Below are 19364 nucleotides of genomic sequence, written 5' to 3' on the forward strand. Positions count from 1 at the left end.
GAAGCAACAGCCTCTACAGAAATGTACTGTCAGACTGAAAAGCACTTTGCAGCAATGTATCAGTTAAGCAGATAAAGAACTTCATGGTTATCATCTTCAGGACTACAAAAAGCCAAGCACAACACTGAGGCACTTGTCTTCAACTGATGCAATAAAAATTCACCCGAGGACTTTCTGGGAACAGTAACTCCCCAGCTGCTGCTGTAGTCTGGGTTCTCCTCGAGCAGCACAGGTCAGGTCTCTTTGAAAGGAGCTTGAATCAGGAGCTTACCGTGCTGGGGAGAGCACACCTCACTCCCACAGCCAGATCCCAGCTGGTGAGCAGCTTGCAACCTCAGTCCCTGCACAGCAGGTTGTTAGCGTGTGTGTACTTTGTTACTTCAGGGTTATTTCAGCCAAGCAGCAGCAGTGCAAGGTTGACTCCCATTTCTGAGACCTCCTCACTTCCCCCATGAACATATTTGGTTTTTGTGGCTAAAAGACACCCAACAACTACAAGAATGGAAATAGCAGTTCACCCTTCCTCTTACTTGGGCACATGACTGGGATCTAAGCAGTGTCCATAAGCAGGCAGGTGCAGGATGAACAGTGTGGTTATCTGAACAGCACAGCGCTGCCTAGACAATTTTTCCCCATCTGCTCTGAGATGAGGGCCCTGGTCAAAGAGCAAAGGTCCAACAAGTTGGATCTGGCTCTGGGGAAAACTGCTGATTAGATCACTGAAGTCTGGTGATTGGAGAAGGAAAATTAATTCAGCATTGTAACAACACAGAATGAAAATGATACAGATTTCTGCTAAAAATTTTCGGTAGTTAGATCACATTTTTCCAGCAGATTGAACAGCTGCAATCACAGAACTTTCTGCAATGAGCTTTTCTTTCCACATAGCCCTGAGAAAAGAGCAATCAAAGCAACAGACCAAACAAGTACCTTGAAAAAAAGGTAAGAGTTTGCATTTGGCTTTTTTGCCCTGGCTGCTTTGTGTCTACGTTTCAGAGTATAATCTGTATGTCGGTTGGGTTGCTGTCATTTGAGAAATTCTCTGTATGGCTTAAAATTATACTGTCTTAGTAGGTTCTATCACTTCTTATGCTAATCTCCTTTCTTTCTTTCATTCTCTCTGTCTGTCTCCATGACAGATTTCATTTTGTTCTGCAAGTTTCAACAAATCTCACTGCTTCAGGAATAGACTTTTGTTTTTGCAAATAGATTAAAATACAGCACAGAAAAGTGGGGAGAAGAGACTGTGAAGAGAGGTTCTAAGAAACTTGGATACAGCAAGTCACTTTTTTCCACAAGGCTTAGTGAGTCCGAGAGCTGGGCTTCTGCAGGATATCCTATGCTGTTAGACTACTGTGTTGCAAAGAGCGTTAAGGTATTTGTATCAAGCAGAATGTAATATAGGACTGTTTTACATGAAGTTTATAGAAGAAAACCAATGGACAGTATTAACTGCTATAGTAATTTTGCTCCTATCAGGTCTGAATTAGAGTTACAGCTCCTAAAGGTCTCTTTGCCATATTATCCCAATTATGTACCAGCAGTGAAGGACACAGCAAATGTAAGATGACTAGAAAATGGAACAAGTGGATGCAGCTGGTAAAATCATTTGAAATGTACAAGATTTGGCTTTCAACAGAAGTGCAATACAACTGTAAGTGACGTATGGAGGAAAAGCCACTGACAGAAGATTAATCTATGGTTGGCTGCTCTTCTATTTGCAACCCCTAAGAAAATTCTTCCTCCAGGGCATGGGAATCCCAAAGGAAATGTCTATTTCCTAAAATATTAACTGAAAGTTCTGCCCTCCCCTTTCATGAAACAGCAACCAACTGTGCTTCCTTTCACCTCACAACAGGGGGATAAAGCTTATGTATTTTATGATAGATCTCTCTCCCTTCCACTCCCTTCCCATCTCTCTGTAAGCTCCTCACATGCCTTCAACTCACAGAAAGACATATTCAACTTCAGAAAATGGTGCCTCAGCAGACTAGAGTGGCTTTGAGAGCACTTTTCTCACTCTTCCAGGAGGAACTGCTCAGAATATGACTATACACAAGTACCACCTACTTCTGGCAGCTTTTGCTTTACATATGTATCTCAAAGAATTGCTTCACAATACTTCCTTTTAATCTTATGATTTAAAACAACATTCCCCTCTTTAAAGTCATTTCCTTCTTCAGTGATGAAGAAGATACAAAAAAAGGTAGCAATTCTTATATTCACTGAGCTGAGCTACACTGGCTGTTATAACATTTGGATAACCTTTAAGTCAGTTAATTGGGAGGAATCTGCACAAACAGTCTCTTCTTTAAGTGGCATCTAATGTATTTTTCACTGGTCAAATAAGTAGATAGTAAAAATCAAAAAAAAATTTTTTTATTTATATAGATTACTTTAAGAGACAGTGCAACTATTCCACATTAGAATGGAATGGGCGCAAATGAAAAGCAAATCCTGTGACCAGATTCAGCTCAAGAGCTCTTCCTAAATTCAAGCAGGCTGAACTCCATGGAGCTTGAGATGTATCCTTAGTTCAGTGGGGAAGAATCCTGAATTTTGGCTCTAGTTAGTTTAGACATACAGGACTTTTTTTCCGAAGCTGGGATCTGAGATGTGGAGTACAGATTCAAATTTACCATCTCTTTCAGTAGCTGATGATAAACTTTGCTGGCAGCATTTGTCAGTCAGGACCCAGAGATGTGTTTTCTCTCGTGTACTTTTTTTGATCAAATGTTAGCAATGGGGCAAGGAGGGAAGAGAATGAAAGGGGCTGTTAAAAATGAGAAGAAACTGTATGGCTGCTTGCTTGGCACATGCCTAAATCTGACATTGGATAAGCACTTCTACCTGAAAGCTACACCGTAGAGATTAGTGATTCCAGATGAGCTAGAAACTTGTTCCGTTACTGCCTAAGGGACAACCAGAATAATTTTATAAGAATAATCAAAGATCTAAAATACATCACCTACCAAGATATTTTACCTTACCTACTTTAGCAAAAACTACAGAGAGTCAGGTTAACAGCTGCCAAAAAGAAGAGAGTAACCTATTAGCTTACAGGTAAGTCCATAGGACATGACACAAGATTACATCAAGACAGACACAGGCAAGACGTTCAGACAGAAAGGCTAGATTATCAGGAAAACTGTTGGTAAGGCAAGTGGAACAGGTTGAGGCACCCTCACCCCCAAGAGGCTGCAAAAAGCAGCTTTTAGTGCCACCTGCTCAGAGGCATAGCTGACCACTGATGGGGCCCTGGCACCATGCACAGTAAATCACTCTGCCAGTCCCTCTCAGACACCTGTCTCACACCACCTGACTACTTAATTAGTACAGTGAAGGCAAACACAAGATCACAGCTTTGGTAACATTTACGTTCAGATGTATTTTAAACTCCCTTCACAGAACCTGGAAACAAAGACTATGCAAATCAAACAACTGTGAAGCTGCAATCAAGCAAGAAAGATTTAAAAAGACAGATGTGTTCAAGAGCTGACTGACTCAGTTCTGCTAAACTATATCAGATTTAACAGCTTTGTGACTGGGACTCTCTCTGCAATGTAATCATGCAATCTGTATTACAAGCAGAAGGGAAGAAGCAAGGACAAGCAGAGGCTGGAACAGAGTTGAGAGGCAGTACAAAAAAATTGGCCTGAAGCTCTGAAATACCTTGAGTCAGAGGCCAGGTGAAAAGAGTGGGTCCTGCGATGAAGAAGAAATCCAGACAGGGTCCCCCACCAAATACAAAAGCCCCATCTCTCCTCTCTCTCATTTCAGGAGGGAATGTCAGCCAGCAAACTATTCAAAAATGTCTGGACACAGCAACCACATTCTTCTCTCAACAGCTTAGAGAAACTAAGGAGGCATCAGACATGCCAATGGTGTACACATTCTGCATTCAGAGAAAAAATCAAGAACAAATTAACTGAGGTCAAACTGACCCCCAAAGAGATCAAAAATATTTCAGTTTGCTGGGTTACACAGAAATTTTTCCTCTTGGGTCACTTTGACACCAGCTGGTGGTGGCTCATGTATGTGTGGTGATGCACAAGAATGTGAAAGTAGGGTCTGCTCTGCAGCTCCTCTTTCCCAGTTGCCACTGCACAACATGGGAGATGCTGTCCAGCCACGAAGCCCTGACCAAGGAAGAGACAATGGATCAGGCAGCCAAAATAAAAATTTCCATGAGGCTCTTGGCAGGTATTCAGGCAGATGAAGCTGAATACTGAACTGAGTCACAAAGGGTTTTGAAATTCTATTAAATTTTTTATTTTTCCTCAGCTAAAAGTAAACTGTTTTAAAACATGTCCACGCATGTTGATTTTTTTTTTTTAATATTATATCTACACAGGATAGAATTCCTAATTTTGACTAGTTGATTTAATATAGGCAAGTGAGCTAATGAACAGGAAAAATGACATAGGATTTTATCCATTCTAGAGCTGGTAAACAGGGGGAAAGACTTCCCAAAGTCCATGCAAGAAATGGGAAATTGTCCAAAATGAAGCTCAAGACAATTTTTCTCCCCATATAGCAAATAAAGTAAAGAAAAATAGAAGAAAATAGAAGTTCATATTGCTTTCAGTAAAATTAGCAATAGTCCTGTCACTCCTAGTGTAGTGTAGGCCATTACTCACTTTTAGTTTAGAATTTTTCTAAAAATAAGCTTCAAGTCCCTCAAAATAAGCTTAGCAGTAGTGTATTTTCACAACTAAAAAATTGGTGAAGTGAAATTATCTTTTAAAATGTATCAGTACAAATGGCTTTGAGACATTAGATGCTTTCAGCAGCTAACAGATTCAGTGGATGACTATTAGATATTAGACTAATTTACAATTCGGGAATGATTTCTTAAAACATCAGCCCTTTATATTGCTCTCTCTGAACTGAGTCTCATGCTCTCTTCCCTGATTTAAGTACTCTGACAATACCACCTGGTTCCATCCTATGAAGTAACTGTGGTTTCTTCTATCTCAGGAGCCTGACCACTTCATTACCGAATCTTTTTCCTTTCCAAAATTTTTGTGAACAGTGGTAGTGGTTTCATCCAAATTCTCCATATGGAAAACCATTTCTCCCCCCTGCTCTCCTTAGAGCACGTGCTTAGAAAACAGATGCACTTATTCAGGAGCTGCCATTTTAACACAGTCACTTTTCACAGTATTCTGTGGAATTCTTCTTCTGCTGAAAAATAGTCTACAGTAGCAAAATTAATTATACTTACTCTTGGTCCAACTCCTCCAATAGGTCCAACTGGTCCTACTTCTCCCTAAAAGAAATCAGGACTTCAATAACCTTGATATCAAGCCTAACTTTTAAAGAAAATCTGCAGAGACTGTTTTTATATATGATACCATCCTAAATTTGGTTCATATATGTCTTTATAGGTCTTTAAGTCAGAGGGAAACATTATGAGATAAACTATTCTGACCTCAGTTAAATTAAGTAGTTGGAAAGCCATGCCCTATGCACCTGCTAGAGACAGCCAGAAAGGCTGTTGAACGGTTGGTACACATTTTTTCGTAGAAGTATTTTCAGTTTTGAGCAGGGGGAGGCTCTGCAATGATGGTCACCCTCTATCTGCCCGTCCTATGGTTACTTTCCTACTAGCAGCATTTGATACTTGAAGACTATATGAGCAGTAGGAGTGTCCCTGCTTTTCACCTCTCTGTGGTTACAGCATGGCCATCAAGTCAGCCAGGCTGTTTTGCCTTTTCCAAGCAGTGGAGGCGGTTAGGGGGTCAGGCTGTTATTCCCAGTAGCATAATTGTCAGAGGTTTAGGAGAAGAAATAAGACACTGTGTACACTGCAATGTGCATTGATAAAAATTATACATGGCAGGGAACTATAGTGTTAACTCTTCAGGGTACTCACTATAGAGTTATAGTAAAGCATGGATTTGTATCAACGCTGTGTCAGGATGTCATGCTGTGATCATTTTATGGTTCACTGATCCTTCTCAATATGGAAGATTTGCTTTGGCTTTTGGAGGAAGCAGTACACAACCTTTTCAATTACAAGCAATACGAAACAAAGGAATTGAGAAACCCTATCTGCAGCTTCCTGACTTCTAACTAAACAGATCATTTTGATACTGTTGGCCTTCAGTCACTCAAAATCTGTCATAAAAGATCATAATTAAGCAAGCTACTTAGAAATCCAAAGCACTATTCTCAGATTCATTGATTAAATGATTTCTAAAATTAATTATTTTAGCATGAAAGACACGAGATTTTAATTTTATGGTAATAAATTAGGAATACTTAATAAATCTATAAGCTGCAAAGCTGCCTTCCTCCCCCTTCACTTAACAGGGGTCTCACCATTTACTTAAATAGAGCTAGGACATCATAATTAAATTCACACATACTTTTTCTCCTCTCCCTATCCCAGCCACACTTTAATTAAAAACCCTGTGCAAGATTGGACCCAGTCTCTTTGGGTTCCCACTGAGATTACAGAAATAAAGCCCCACAACACTGCTAAAAGCTCTACGCAGCATTTGCCAAAATGCAACAAACTTGAAATCTTACATGACAACACTGTAACTACCTAACCATTACCATCTAACAACCTCCCCTAGCTTTTATTTTCAAAAGTAATCTGTTGGTTAGGTAACTTTTTCATCTTACCTCAGCTCCTCTGGGGCCTGGTGGTCCTGGAGGCCCTCGGTCACCAAGAAGTCCCTAAGCATCAAAACAACGAGAGTGAGCCCTTACATCAAGTAAGTGTCATGTTGGCCTAACATCTTTCCTATTACAAACCTGGACAGAAACTGAAAACTGAGGAAGCAGACTCATTACTTACTATTGTTCTTTTCCCCTAGGAAATCATGAGTAGATATAGCAATAGTTTTCTAACATATGTTAGAAAAATCTATATAGTTTAAATTTTGTAAGATTCTTAGTGTTCTAAGACTTTCTTCCTTTCATTCTTTTAAAAGGAAATAAAAAATTGGATCTGAGAAGGAACAGTTGCTCTTCTAGGAAAACATAAAACATGCTGCCATCACATTAAGATTAAAGTAGAATCAACACAACTCTCATAGATCTTTGATTTAGGAAATTTATAGGATAAGAGTTGATGATAATGTTGCAATGGAAACAAACTAAAAAGTGAATTTAGACTACCGGTTTGTCCAGACCTACTTGTGATTTTCAGTCCTTACTTCTCCGTCAGGATTATACTCAGCATCTCAGAGATAAAGAACTTTAGCTTCTGCCAACTCCAAGTTTTCACATCTGCTTACAGTAACATTTCCAAAACTCTCTTAAAATGACTTAGCAGCTAGCAGTGTGTCAAAAATCTCAGTCATCCAAATTACCATGGCACTAATTAGGAAAAGCAGTTGAACTGACATAGGACAAAGAAAAAAAAAATCTGTGTAAACATATTATTAATGTTCTGGGAAAGCTAAGCTTAGCAATAACAGATAAAGCAATAAGAACAAAGAAATTGCCATTTAGGAGAGATATGATTAGCCTCTGAAGAAAGAGATGGTGGGAAAGTTTCAAGTGTAAGTCTTATTAATTGCTTACTAATTAAGCTGAAGTCTAGACTGAAGGCGCAGGCATTGGTCCAGTAACAGCCTACTTAGTGTACTAAGTAAAATGGAAGAGAAAATGGGAGCAGCCACCTCGAGGTACAGAGTTTCATCAATGAGCCCATCACAGTCTACAAAAGCTTGAGGTAGCGAACTGCAGCATGACATGCCACTGCAAAAGCAACAAGAAGGCTTTGAGTAGCACTACCTAAATTGTTTTCCTGTGTAGTTAGTCAGGAAATTTTTTCTTTGACAGAACTGTAGGTTCATTGCAAAACACAGTAAGAGATATGGTTTACAGTATAATGCAGCTGCACAACGGAAATGTTAGCAACACTGCTACTGCATGCACCCTTACACTGAACTTGGATCTGGAAAAAAGTCCCAGACTTTAGAATGGATATTAAGACTAAACAAACCTTCCATCTCTACTTTGAGCTTTCAGGCAAACAACAAAAAAACAAAAGGCAGTGCTAGAGGTGTGCCAGAACGTCTGGAAAGAATCTGGGGGAATCGGCAAATGGGGGTACTCCGCATTTCACACACATATAACTTTCCAGCTGACTATCCCTTCCAGGACTCTTGGAACTCCTAATAGCCACTAGTATTAAATACATTAGCCAAACAAAACACCAATTAGCAGAAGAAGGAAGTTCTCAACTACTTCCACAGTACAACAAATGTTGCTGGAAAAACTAGTGCTGTAGTCAGAATATGTCTGTCTTTTCCTCTCACTTTTCTTGGTTGCAGAACAGAAATACTTACAAGAATAACATAGGAAACAAACAGAAAATTATTTCAGAGCTTCTCAAAGCAAAAACATTCTGTTTTTTTTTTCTTTTATGTGTGTCTTTTTTATTATTTTATTTTTTTTTAAATGAGCAGTGGATCAAGATCAAACACCTTCTAAAATATGGTTTCCAAGCTAAATAATGTGTGGTAGAACAAATCACATAATACAGTTTTTGAACATCACTTTAGGGAGGTCAGATTTACTGATTACTGCACTAATGCGGAGAAAATGGACAATCTAGAAGTGCTGCTCGTTTTTAGAGATGGCTGATCATGATCACAGAGCTTAAACTTTCCATCATGAGACTGAATTTCTCTCATGCCAATTGCTAAGAAATGAAGTTTACTGTGCCTTCTTGGCTTTTAAAATGGGTATTGTTTCTGAGGAAGCATAAAACAAAAGTATAAGGAGAGCATAGTGAAAGTAGTTTTCTTATATAAAAGAAGTTGAGGGAAAATTTTTAATACTTCAGTCAACACAAGACATCTGGAAATCCTAAAAGCCAAACATTTCCAGCATTATGCAGCCTTTCTCTGTCAGTATTGAAAGAAGTGTAAGAACTTTTCCAGTTTGGTAATACCCCATCTGAAATGTAAGCCACCAATTCTCCCTGCTTAGAGCTGGCGGTCTAAACTTTTTGCCTTTACATGCAAATGTGCTGGAGGCCACCAAATCTTGTTCAGCTTTCTAATTTCTGTTATTGAAGGAAAGTGGAGTCTAAAATAAACATTGTGGACTACCTCTTAGCACTTTTTGCTGGAATTTGGGTGAAAAGGCAATAAATCAGTACTGTATGTTGGAGATATCAACCCAATTCTAACAAAAACATCTAATTTTGCACTTTGGATGTGAAGAATAATACAATTTCATTAAGCAAAGGAACTGGGTCGCAAGTTTAGATCTCTGTTACAGCATTCATGTATCAACAGTTTGAATAATTAAATTTGATCTGCAGTTCAAGAACCCCTGTATTTCTCCTCTCCTATGTTCCCTAGGCATCATCTTTCATCCAAAGCTCTTACTAGGTGCCCTGATAATTCACTGTTCTCAAAAACACAGGAGCAATTACCACTGCAACATTCAGCAAAGAATCATTCATAAAAGGCTGCCAACATCATATGTAGAAATAAGAAAAAAAGTTAATCAAGCTATAAATGAGAATGAAATGCGTGAAAAGGTCCATGCCTGTCTCTGGAAACATTCTTAACTTCTTCCCTTTGCCTCATCAAATACTGAGTTTTCAGCAACCCTAGTAAATTAATGTCTAGGCTATTTTAGGACAAGGATCTTGACACAGATCAAAGATGCAGCAAAAACTGAGCATGACTAGGGCTTTGGCAACTGGATTATTTGAGATGATCTCTAGAATGATGAATTTTGGCATAGAGGGATTCTTACCATTTTCAAAAGACTTACAGCTGCCTGTTCTGCTTTTTCTTAAGCAAGCTGACCCAAAATTTCACTGCTCAGTTTCAGTCATTCAAACAGCCTTTTTTCCATCTATACCCATTTGATTGAGCCTTCCTTGAATACAAATGCTCGGAACTACATGTGCTACTTAGATAAAATCTTCCCGTGCTTTGTACAATGGCATTAACAAAACACTCTGCCTGATGCACTCTAGAATTACACTTAATTTCTAACAGCCTTATCAAGCTCTTCCTTCATAGACCTGGCAGTATCTTTTCTTCTACTGCCAGCTGTGAAGCCCTAAGTTTACAGTAGTATTTATTGTTTTAACCCCTGCACACACGAGTTTGGAGTAACAGAAGCAGGATGAGTTGGTACAAAGGATAATTTTTAAGGTTATATAAAGATACTTAACTTTGTTCCTTATACAAATTTCATTCTGACATGCTTGAGAAAAGTTCTAAGAACGGTAAATGAAGAACTTCACTGGTACTTTCCTTTCAAGCACAAATAGTCAAATATTTAGGTGCAACCCAGCCACCTCCCTATAGGTTAATTTCTGTCCTGCATACATTTTTTGTACTGGTCTTCACCTTTTCCATTTTAAACAAAAATTTCCCAGATGTCCTTTTATCCAAAACTTAATTTAAAACTTTATATATCTGACATTGCCTAAGCCTGGTTTAAAGTATTAGTTACTCTGCTAAAGAACAGATGCTCAATTAATCTGACACAGTCCATCCTTTAGTAGATGCATGTGAATTTAATCAAATTTTCCATATTTTTAGCTACTAATTCCTTCAAAATTCATTCAAAAATATCATGTATTATTCAGGTGAGATTATAGAGGTCTGTATGCATTTGGAACTCATTTTCTCCTATTTAAATATAGGTGAAATATTTACTGCTTTCTAGCTACATGGTGCTACGTCCAAATTTCCTTGCACTTGACTTGCCATCATACTACCATCTAACATAGAAATTCCCCTCATAACTGTGTGGACAGTATTAAACATCAGACCGACTTCCTCATATAAACACCTGAGGTAAAGTACCTATAGTCTGACAACAAAACTATTCTCTCATAATGCCAGTGCCCATCTTCCAGAGCTTTTCCTTAGACATTTATACTGTTTACTGTTATTGTGAATAAAGTCCCACATAGTCTTACCTTTGGACCTTCAGGGCCATTCACTCCAGGTACACCAATATCTCCCGGAAAACCCTAAATAAATCAGACAGACAAATGATTTGTAATGTAGGAATGTTTCCAAAGTACTTGTTTTGATTCTGTTCACTTATTTAAGAAATTTAACAAATTTGAATCACAGAAATGAAGAAACAGATTTGTTCTACCATCCCCAGAATGTCAAAGTCCATTAAATTCCCCTGACAGGACTTGGATAAGTAACAGATTTTAGGCAGCTTTCATTAAACTCAATTTAGCAGATGTCAGTATGGATTTCATTTCTCTTAACATGAGACACTTTATCCACTAAACAACATTTGCAATTAAACCATTGTACTGATCTTGATATACAAATAACCCACAAAGCAGCCAGCACCAGCTCCTGGACTCATGAATTTAATTTTTTTTTTTTTTTTTTTTTTTTTTTTATCTTAAAGCTTAGCGTGGAGCTGAAGTTCTTTAATCCTTGGCCTCACTTTAAGGAGACTGCAAGATTAAGGAAATGGTAGAAAGCCTGTTGCCTCCAAATCAGCAGGTGCTAATCTAATTCTGGCTGGTAGTAAAGGAAGGTCAGTGGCATATAATATCATTCAAAAAAAGCCACTGTGAAATAGTGTGTGCTATAGGTTCAGTTGTTGGTAAAGAACAAACTGAATATGAAAAAAAAAAATCTAAAATTATCACCTAAAACTATCTGGCCTATAGGCACTGAGTGGGACACCATGGAGATACTTCCGTGTCAGAGAAATCCACTGCTACAAGTAGACTGCTTTACAAGGAATTAATTTATTTTAAGGAAGCAAAAATGATGCTGCTAACCAGCATGAAATATATACATTAGTGAGTTAAATTTCATAAACACTCTCTGAACAGTATAATCTTTATATTTGTAAGATAAAGTAAAGCACAAGTAACTCCAACTCTTTAATTAGCATAGGCGTCACTCAGTCACCTGCCAGCACAGTATTTTGCTTTGTTGTTTTTATAACCTTTTAAATTCATTAAAAATGTCTATATGAAAATAGAAAAAAACTGTTGCTGAAAAGTTCTGCTCCAAGTAAAATATTTGTTACCAGATCTGTGCACATCCTATGCCCAACACTAGTAAACACTAGTAACCTTTTTCCTTAACAGAAAATCATTAAAAGAGAAAATTAGAAATATCATTCTTTGCATGCATACTTGTACAGTTATGGAAGTAAAAGCACCATACAGATTCAAAAGACTTTAAAGAAGATTTCATATAGAACTTCCAGCCTGAAATTCCCTCTGGCACTCCTCCATACTGCAGGCTAATATGTCAACAGTAAAGCTTCAGGAGTCATTTTTAGTTTCGTCAAGCATGAGAAGGGCACGTGAAATTGTCTCACTAGGGCGGAATATAGTTAGCGGCACTCTGCTCTCCCAAAACAACTAAGTTTGAAATTCAGCTGATAAGCATTTTTAAAGATTATTAAGAATTGGCTGATACTAATCACAAAACACTCACCAGAATGGTAAAGTGAAGTCAGAATAAAGCAAGAGATTTATAAGAAAACATTACTTCCTCGTAAGTAGAATAGTACAGCTGTCACATTGTAATAAAAGAAGAAAGTATATTTAGGGCATCACTGTTCTTAGCTGATGGACCTTCTTCTGCTTAATCCTTGTAAATTGTTCTTAAGCGGATGCAAATAGAGTTAAACAGGATAAATAGGTAAACAGGATGCAGATATTGTTAGATGTGTTTAATAAACCTAAAAAATGTACAAAAGATACAAAACAATCATGATTGCTTTAAATAATCTTCAATGTTATTACCTGAATACTAATAAATGCTAAAGAAAATCCAATAGTAAGTGGTAAAAGAATTCAGCTCAATTTTCAGAATAACTGAAGCCACCTTAACATGCTGCACTTCACAAAAACATCAAAATGATCATTTCTTTTTGCAACCAACCAGTAATTACTAGCAGATTTTTGCAAGAACTCCAACATGCCTCTAGATGGCACATGGCTTATTATTCACAGGTGACAAAAGCATCCAGACTGTTACCTAAATTACATCATTTATATCAGCCCACATTTGTAAAGAGTTTTTAAGAAGTTTTTTAAAAATCCTGACCAAACTTACCTACTGAACTGCACTGCAGTTAGGTCAATACTATGGAAGTTGCTAAGACATCCTTTCATATTCTTAAATTTGCTGAGTTTACAAGCATTAAATAATTGAAGGTGGGGGATACTTTACATCTATATATCTTTATAATTTTCAAATGTGGGAAAATGCACTAAATATGACACAGAGACAGTTTCTCATATGTTAATAAGCATTCCAGAAAATATTTTTCAAGGAAAATGTCTACTTAGACAGACTCCTATATTTTTATAAGGGAATTCATCTTATTTATTTGCATAAATACTTCCAGAAGGCATTCAGTAAGGACTATGAGATGTAAGTGTTGACAATCACAATGAGTCAGAACAATCGTTACATTTGGAAACGCTGCTATTTCAAGCAAGGTCTTACGATACAAGAGGGCTATCAGCCAGAAAGCACCAATCTTAGCAAGCTATATGTTTAAAATCTCATTGTTTTTCTTTGCTATATGCCTATTTTAGTTTTTTTTTCTCTTGAGCACTACCTACAGAGATAACGTAGATGCTGTGGCAGTCCTACAACAGTTTCCAAGATGTTCTCACATCAATAGCCCATGACATAATGGTGTCATATAAGACAATTCAAGCAAATGAACGAACCAGAAAGGAGTTTTAAAAACAGCTCAGCAAATGTGTTTGCCATTCAAATTATAAAGCAGTACCATGGTATACGAATTTGCAAAGAGCTGTTCAGCAGCCAATTTCCCATAAAGCCACTCCAGAATAAAACACAAAATCTTTATTCTTGCATAAAGGGTAAGGTCAGGAAATCAATGTGTAGCTTCCAGCTGTAATATGTAATTTTCAGCTGAGACCCTTCAGAATAAAATATTAGTAGGTATTATGATTTCTTCTAAGGAAATGTAGAGGGTAGATCCTGGACTTTGTCATCAGCCTGGAGCCTGGCAGCTAGTAGGTTACAGTATTTTTCAAAATCTTGCAGCAAACATGGCCTTTTGCCAACGAAGCACTTTAGAGTTCACTTAGTTTAATCTTATAAGAAGCAGCATCAAAAAATCACTGAAGTGCCAGCTATCTCAAAATATAGGTGATTTAATCTTACTATGAAAGCATTGATTTTTGTGCTGAATGCATTTACACATGAAATGTGTTTCATAAAGAAATAAATAATATAATATTTTGGTCCCATTTATCTATACAACAAATAACAAAACCCTGCAGAGACCAACGGGTTGCTACTGTGCCAGTGCGTGCCTTTTAGCACTGAAGTAGATCCTCACAGAGATGGCAGATCTGCAAAGGCTACTGCTTTTCTTTTGCTTGTTTTCCATGTGGCTGCTAATAGGCAAGACTAATAACAGGCTATTGAGATGTCTGGAACACACACTCTGTTTCCACCAGGAACTCCCTTGCATTTGTGGAATCCAACTTGCTACAAGAGTTTTCCACAAGACCTACGCCAGCATTGCTACTAAGCACTGGCCCTCGTGCCCTCTAGCTCCCTGTGTCGCTCCCCAGTCATCCTCAGCAGGGCTGGGAAGGGAGCTCTGTGCAAGGGCAGCACAGATCAAAAACCTCTCCAGGAACTGTGATAGTCCCTTCAGTTGCCAAGTTTCCCTGCTCACAAATGATTTCATTTCGTTACATGCAATGTTTCATTTGAATGAGAATACAGAATGAATTTTCACAAGTGGTACTGACTAAATGCAGCCTCTGAATTTCAACAAGAAGCTCTATTAAAGCTTTTTTTATAAAAGGAAATATCTAAAGGAAGATCTCTGCATAAAACTACAGTCTCCCTAGATCAAGCAAATGAGAGATTCTCATTCTCAAGTAAGCGTTTACCATCCTTCTGAAAGGACAAGCTCTGCAGAGACACAATTTAATTCAAAAAAAAAAAAAAAGTATTCTCTCTCTCATATCTCTCTATGAGGTCTCATATAGCTCTATCTGAGAAAGGAAAACCCACAAGAATACAAATCCAATGCAAAATATCTATGGAGGTCTGTGAAAACACACTAGAACCTAGGAGGAGCAGACTGAACTGTCAGAATCACTCTGAAGAAAAACTACACTGGAGGGTCAGCTGAAGAAGCCATTTTCTCAACATTATTAGAAAGGTAATTTGAATATTTCTCCAAAATTAGTGCATATTTATTTTTAAAAAAAGATCAGAAAGAGGTGCTTATGCCAAGTTTGAAAGAACTAAAGATTCTATGCAAAGGCAAGCAGAAAGTATCAGGCTTTCTAACATCAGAACAGTTCTTGACATATGCCAAAGCATGCAAGTAATTCAGCTGCAAAACTGTCCTTATTTCTGTATGACCTCCAAGTTATTTATACGTTAACTTATCGAACTTATCAAATAAAATATTTGATTTAATACTGAAAAGGCTATTGCATTCATGGCATTGTTTACACAGCCTCAAAGCATCACGTGATAAGATAAAGCACACCAAAAAAATTTTTCTTTTGAAACAAAGAATTTAAAAGTAGTCAATGATTCACTTCCAAAAAATGCATCTTTTTGACTGTTTACTATCATATGAACATATCCTTTTTCTTTGTAATGCTATTTATTGCCTCGAGCATGAAACATACAGCAGCTGAATCCCATATGAGTACCTTCCTGAAAGAATGAGCTAAATACTTCAAATCAAAATAATCTGCAGATGAAATAAGGTTCTATTGAAGATGATGACTAATACTCCCTCTGCTCCAGATGAAAACTATTTATAATACTCAGAGTACATCTGAAGTCACGTCTGAAGGAAACTATCATCCCTATTCTTTGGGGATAATTAAATGAGATTCCTAGAGCAAAATTTACCTATAAGCAAAATTTTATAGATACATGCTCGTTAAAACCTATTCTAATTTCATTCATCTTAGAATATCCATTACATACTTAACTTCAGTATGCATAATACGCAGATGTGGGGTTAAAACACTTAGACCAGCACTTTCTAGAAGCGATATCAATAAAATTAATCTCTAGAACATTGTAAATTTGGATGTTCATTTTTAGATGCCATGACAAGGCAGGAAAGCTTGTAAACTGATCAAGAACACACACTGCAAAGGGCTTGTTGATACCCTGTGCTTTGTGAGCAGCAAGCACTCCAGCATGTGACAGTCCCCAGCTCTGCGGCTAGAAGAGAACGTGGCTTGATGCTGCAGGACCTCTGCACTGCAAAAAACCACATGTGGCAGCCAAGCATGCTACAGCCCCTCCTTACACCTCTGCTGGTCAGCACTGCTATTCCCTACACAGCTTTGCTACGAGTGGGTGGCTTATTTCAGCTCCGACCTGATGTACCTCTGATACGCAGCTGCAGGGGAAAGATCTGGGAAACAATTCACCACTGAACTGCATCTAAAAAGCCAAAACTTTGGAGAACAAATGGAGTGCGCTGGGCCTGCTCCTGCTTTTCTGTGCAGAGGAGTTATAGACTTCAGCCACAGTAATGCCTGATTTACAGCAGTCCATATAGGAAGAGAATCACGAATGGGACTGCTCATTCTTCATATAGGAAAACCCATGTGAGGAAAAAAAAAAAACCCAAAACACAAAAACCTGGAACCACAATTGGCTCAGAAGATCCACGGTTACTTATTTCACACCTACCTGAATCAACAGCTTGAATCTGGGATGTGGGCACATTTGTACATCCCACTCTTTTGTAAATCATTTGTAAATCCCACAGTTTTGGACAACAGGAGAAGCTAGTTTGAAGTAGTATTTGACAGGTTCTGCTACTGGGCAACAGTGGCAACAAATCATAATGCTGTTTTTTGTTTGTTTGTTTGTAAACAACAACCACCACCACCCACCTTTCCTGAAATGCATATAGGTTGTCATGTCCGTACCACCTTCACATTACTCTCTTCAGATTAAACTATTCACTAGAATTCTAGAGTCTATAATGGGTATTTACAAAAGCATAAAAAGAAAACATATAGCACAGAATTTAACATTTCCATTTTCTACATGGGGTCACAAGAAGTCTGAGCACTCAGGTAGCAAAAGAGGAACAGGGAAAACAGCTGTTTGACCTGCTGGCTGCCTGTTTTTGGAGTTCTTGAAAGACATATGATTAGAGATATACCGGCAGAATCTTGTATAAAAAACTGCAGTAACTGCTCATATCTCATATATCCAGTTGAGTCTAGCCAGCTCCTGGCAGTAATAATTAACTACTTTTTAAAGGTATAAAATAACAGGGAAAATAAGACACAATCTTCAAGTTTAAGTAGATATTTTTTCTTCCTTCTATCAAAAAACTTCTGGAATTTCCAATTTCTTCAAGATTCTGGTATACAGCTGTTCTGCCTCTCTTACATTTCTGCATTTTACCATATGGTGACCATGTTTTTAGGTTTTTATGTGTGCACATAGGACAGGCAAAACTTATTTTATTTCATAAGAGTTTGGCTTTCGTGAGTAAAGCTATGGGATGCATTGCATTGTAGTTTTAAAACTGACATTTTGCAGTCAAATATTCAAAGAAAAACACCTGGTCACTCATGCTTTGATCACCTACCCAGAAACACTTCATTTGCTTTCCAAAGCCTGAAGTAATTCCACACCCCTGATCGGAGCTTTTCAGGAAAGTTTTCCCATCCACATCTGCACTGAAGATATTAGCTCTGAGCAGTGAATTTCTCCCCAGTGCTTAAGGATGTCATGGTGTCTATTCTTTGCATTCCTTCAAATTAAAATTATTTTGTAAGAGAAATATTCAGCTAGGCTTGGAAACTCTGTTTGTAAACATATTGTGGCATTCATGAAGGGCAGTGGGTCTGAGAAACCACATGATGGGGGTAATCCCTGCAACACCTGGATTCACATGAGAACTGATCCTAATTGCATATGAAAATGAGGCACTTCTGCTGTACTCAAGGATCCTATATACAGTAATAACTTGCTTTAAAAATTATGAGCTAAATCTTTTGTACCTTAAGGAGAAAAATTAATCCACTGGCCTAGGATATGACTAGATTAAAAAGTACTCTCTGATTTAACTAAGATAACAATATTTGTTAAACAAACCCATTTGACTGATTTTTATGATTTAAAAGTAAATGACATTCCGTTTATATTTAATCAAGCAATTTCTTACCTCAGGACCTGGAGGACCCAATGGCCCAGGTGATCCAGGATCTCCAATCTTTCCCTTAAAAGAATCCAAGCTATTAGGTATTTGATAACAAATTAAATTTTTTAAACCACAAACTCTAATTAAGATTTCAAAAAATTACCAAAAAGGAAACCAACAAAACAGTTGAGCTGACTTTTCTATTAAATAGGAAATTTTATATTACTTCTCTTTGGATTAAATTAAGACTCATTCTTCTTCATATCTCACTGAAGTCACAATGAATAAAATGCAAATTAGTTTTATCTAAATAAAACTGGGAGGTTTGGGATAGCCCAAATATTTGTATAAATGACAAATCTGAAACATATGGCTGCCTTCGTAACAAAAAATTGTAAATTATTTAAAAGGTCAGAAAGTAACTGTTCTGAGTAGTGGCTTACATACTTACCAACATATCTTAGCTGGCCATTCTTAGCTAAAGAATTTAATTGGGCCCCATCCACATGTTGTAATGACTCCATATACACAAACACTGACACACCTAAAAAACTGACCAAAATATTTCTCTAAATTGTATCTGCTCTTCCACATTTTTAAACCTTTGTTGCTGCTGCTGCTACTGCCGTAACTGTGTGCTCCTTACGTAAAATTCAAGCCTAAGTTGGAAAAGCTTATATTTTTAATATAATTGTTTGCTCATTTCTGCAAAGTTGAACACGTTACTTGTAGAACTGAGATCTCATATCTCATTTTAATGAAAGCGAAGAAACTGTTCACATTCAATTTGTGATTCAAGTCCACCGCTTCCTAGGAAAGGGCTAAAGCACACGTTTGTCTTTAAATGCAACAGGGTCATATTTTTTCATGTAAGGGTAAGCAAATTTGTACAAGTCTTGCAGGATCAAGGTTTACACTGTAAGTTATCTAGTACAAAATAAGAGGGTATTTTATTGATTCTAAGGAACTATACCATTTAAGACAGCCACATAGGTTATCCAATGGTGGTTTCACGTCACATATGAAAGCTGAGACTGGAGTGACTTTAAAAAGCATTAAGTGTTGACTGCTCTTAATTATACACAGAAAAAGAGGCAGCGAAAAATTAAAACCATGAAGTCAAATAACAAGAATCAGAAGCTCAGGACTACATTATTAGAAGGAAAATCATTAACTGCTTTATTTTATGTTACAGGTAACATCAGACCCTTAAGCTATATCTTAAC

The 19364-nt window shown here is 37.5% G+C and overlaps 1 protein-coding gene across 1 annotated transcript in view; it reads right to left on the bottom strand.

Moving 5' to 3' along the window:
• The window catches only part of COL24A1 (collagen type XXIV alpha 1 chain), a 146641-nt gene that overhangs the window by 65070 nt on the left and 62207 nt on the right, over nt 1-19364 (bottom strand). The window contains exons 19-22 of the mRNA XM_062581626.1: nt 18163-18216; nt 10922-10975; nt 6637-6690; nt 5228-5272 (exon numbers count right to left, since the gene is read on the bottom strand). Coding sequence (XP_062437610.1) covers nt 5228-5272; nt 6637-6690; nt 10922-10975; nt 18163-18216 — 207 coding nt within the window. The remainder of the gene's footprint in view (nt 1-5227; nt 5273-6636; nt 6691-10921; nt 10976-18162; nt 18217-19364) is intronic.

This window comes from Rhea pennata, chromosome 8 (genome assembly GCF_028389875.1).
Source record: "Rhea pennata isolate bPtePen1 chromosome 8, bPtePen1.pri, whole genome shotgun sequence".
Taxonomy (NCBI): Eukaryota; Metazoa; Chordata; class Aves; order Rheiformes; family Rheidae; genus Rhea; species Rhea pennata.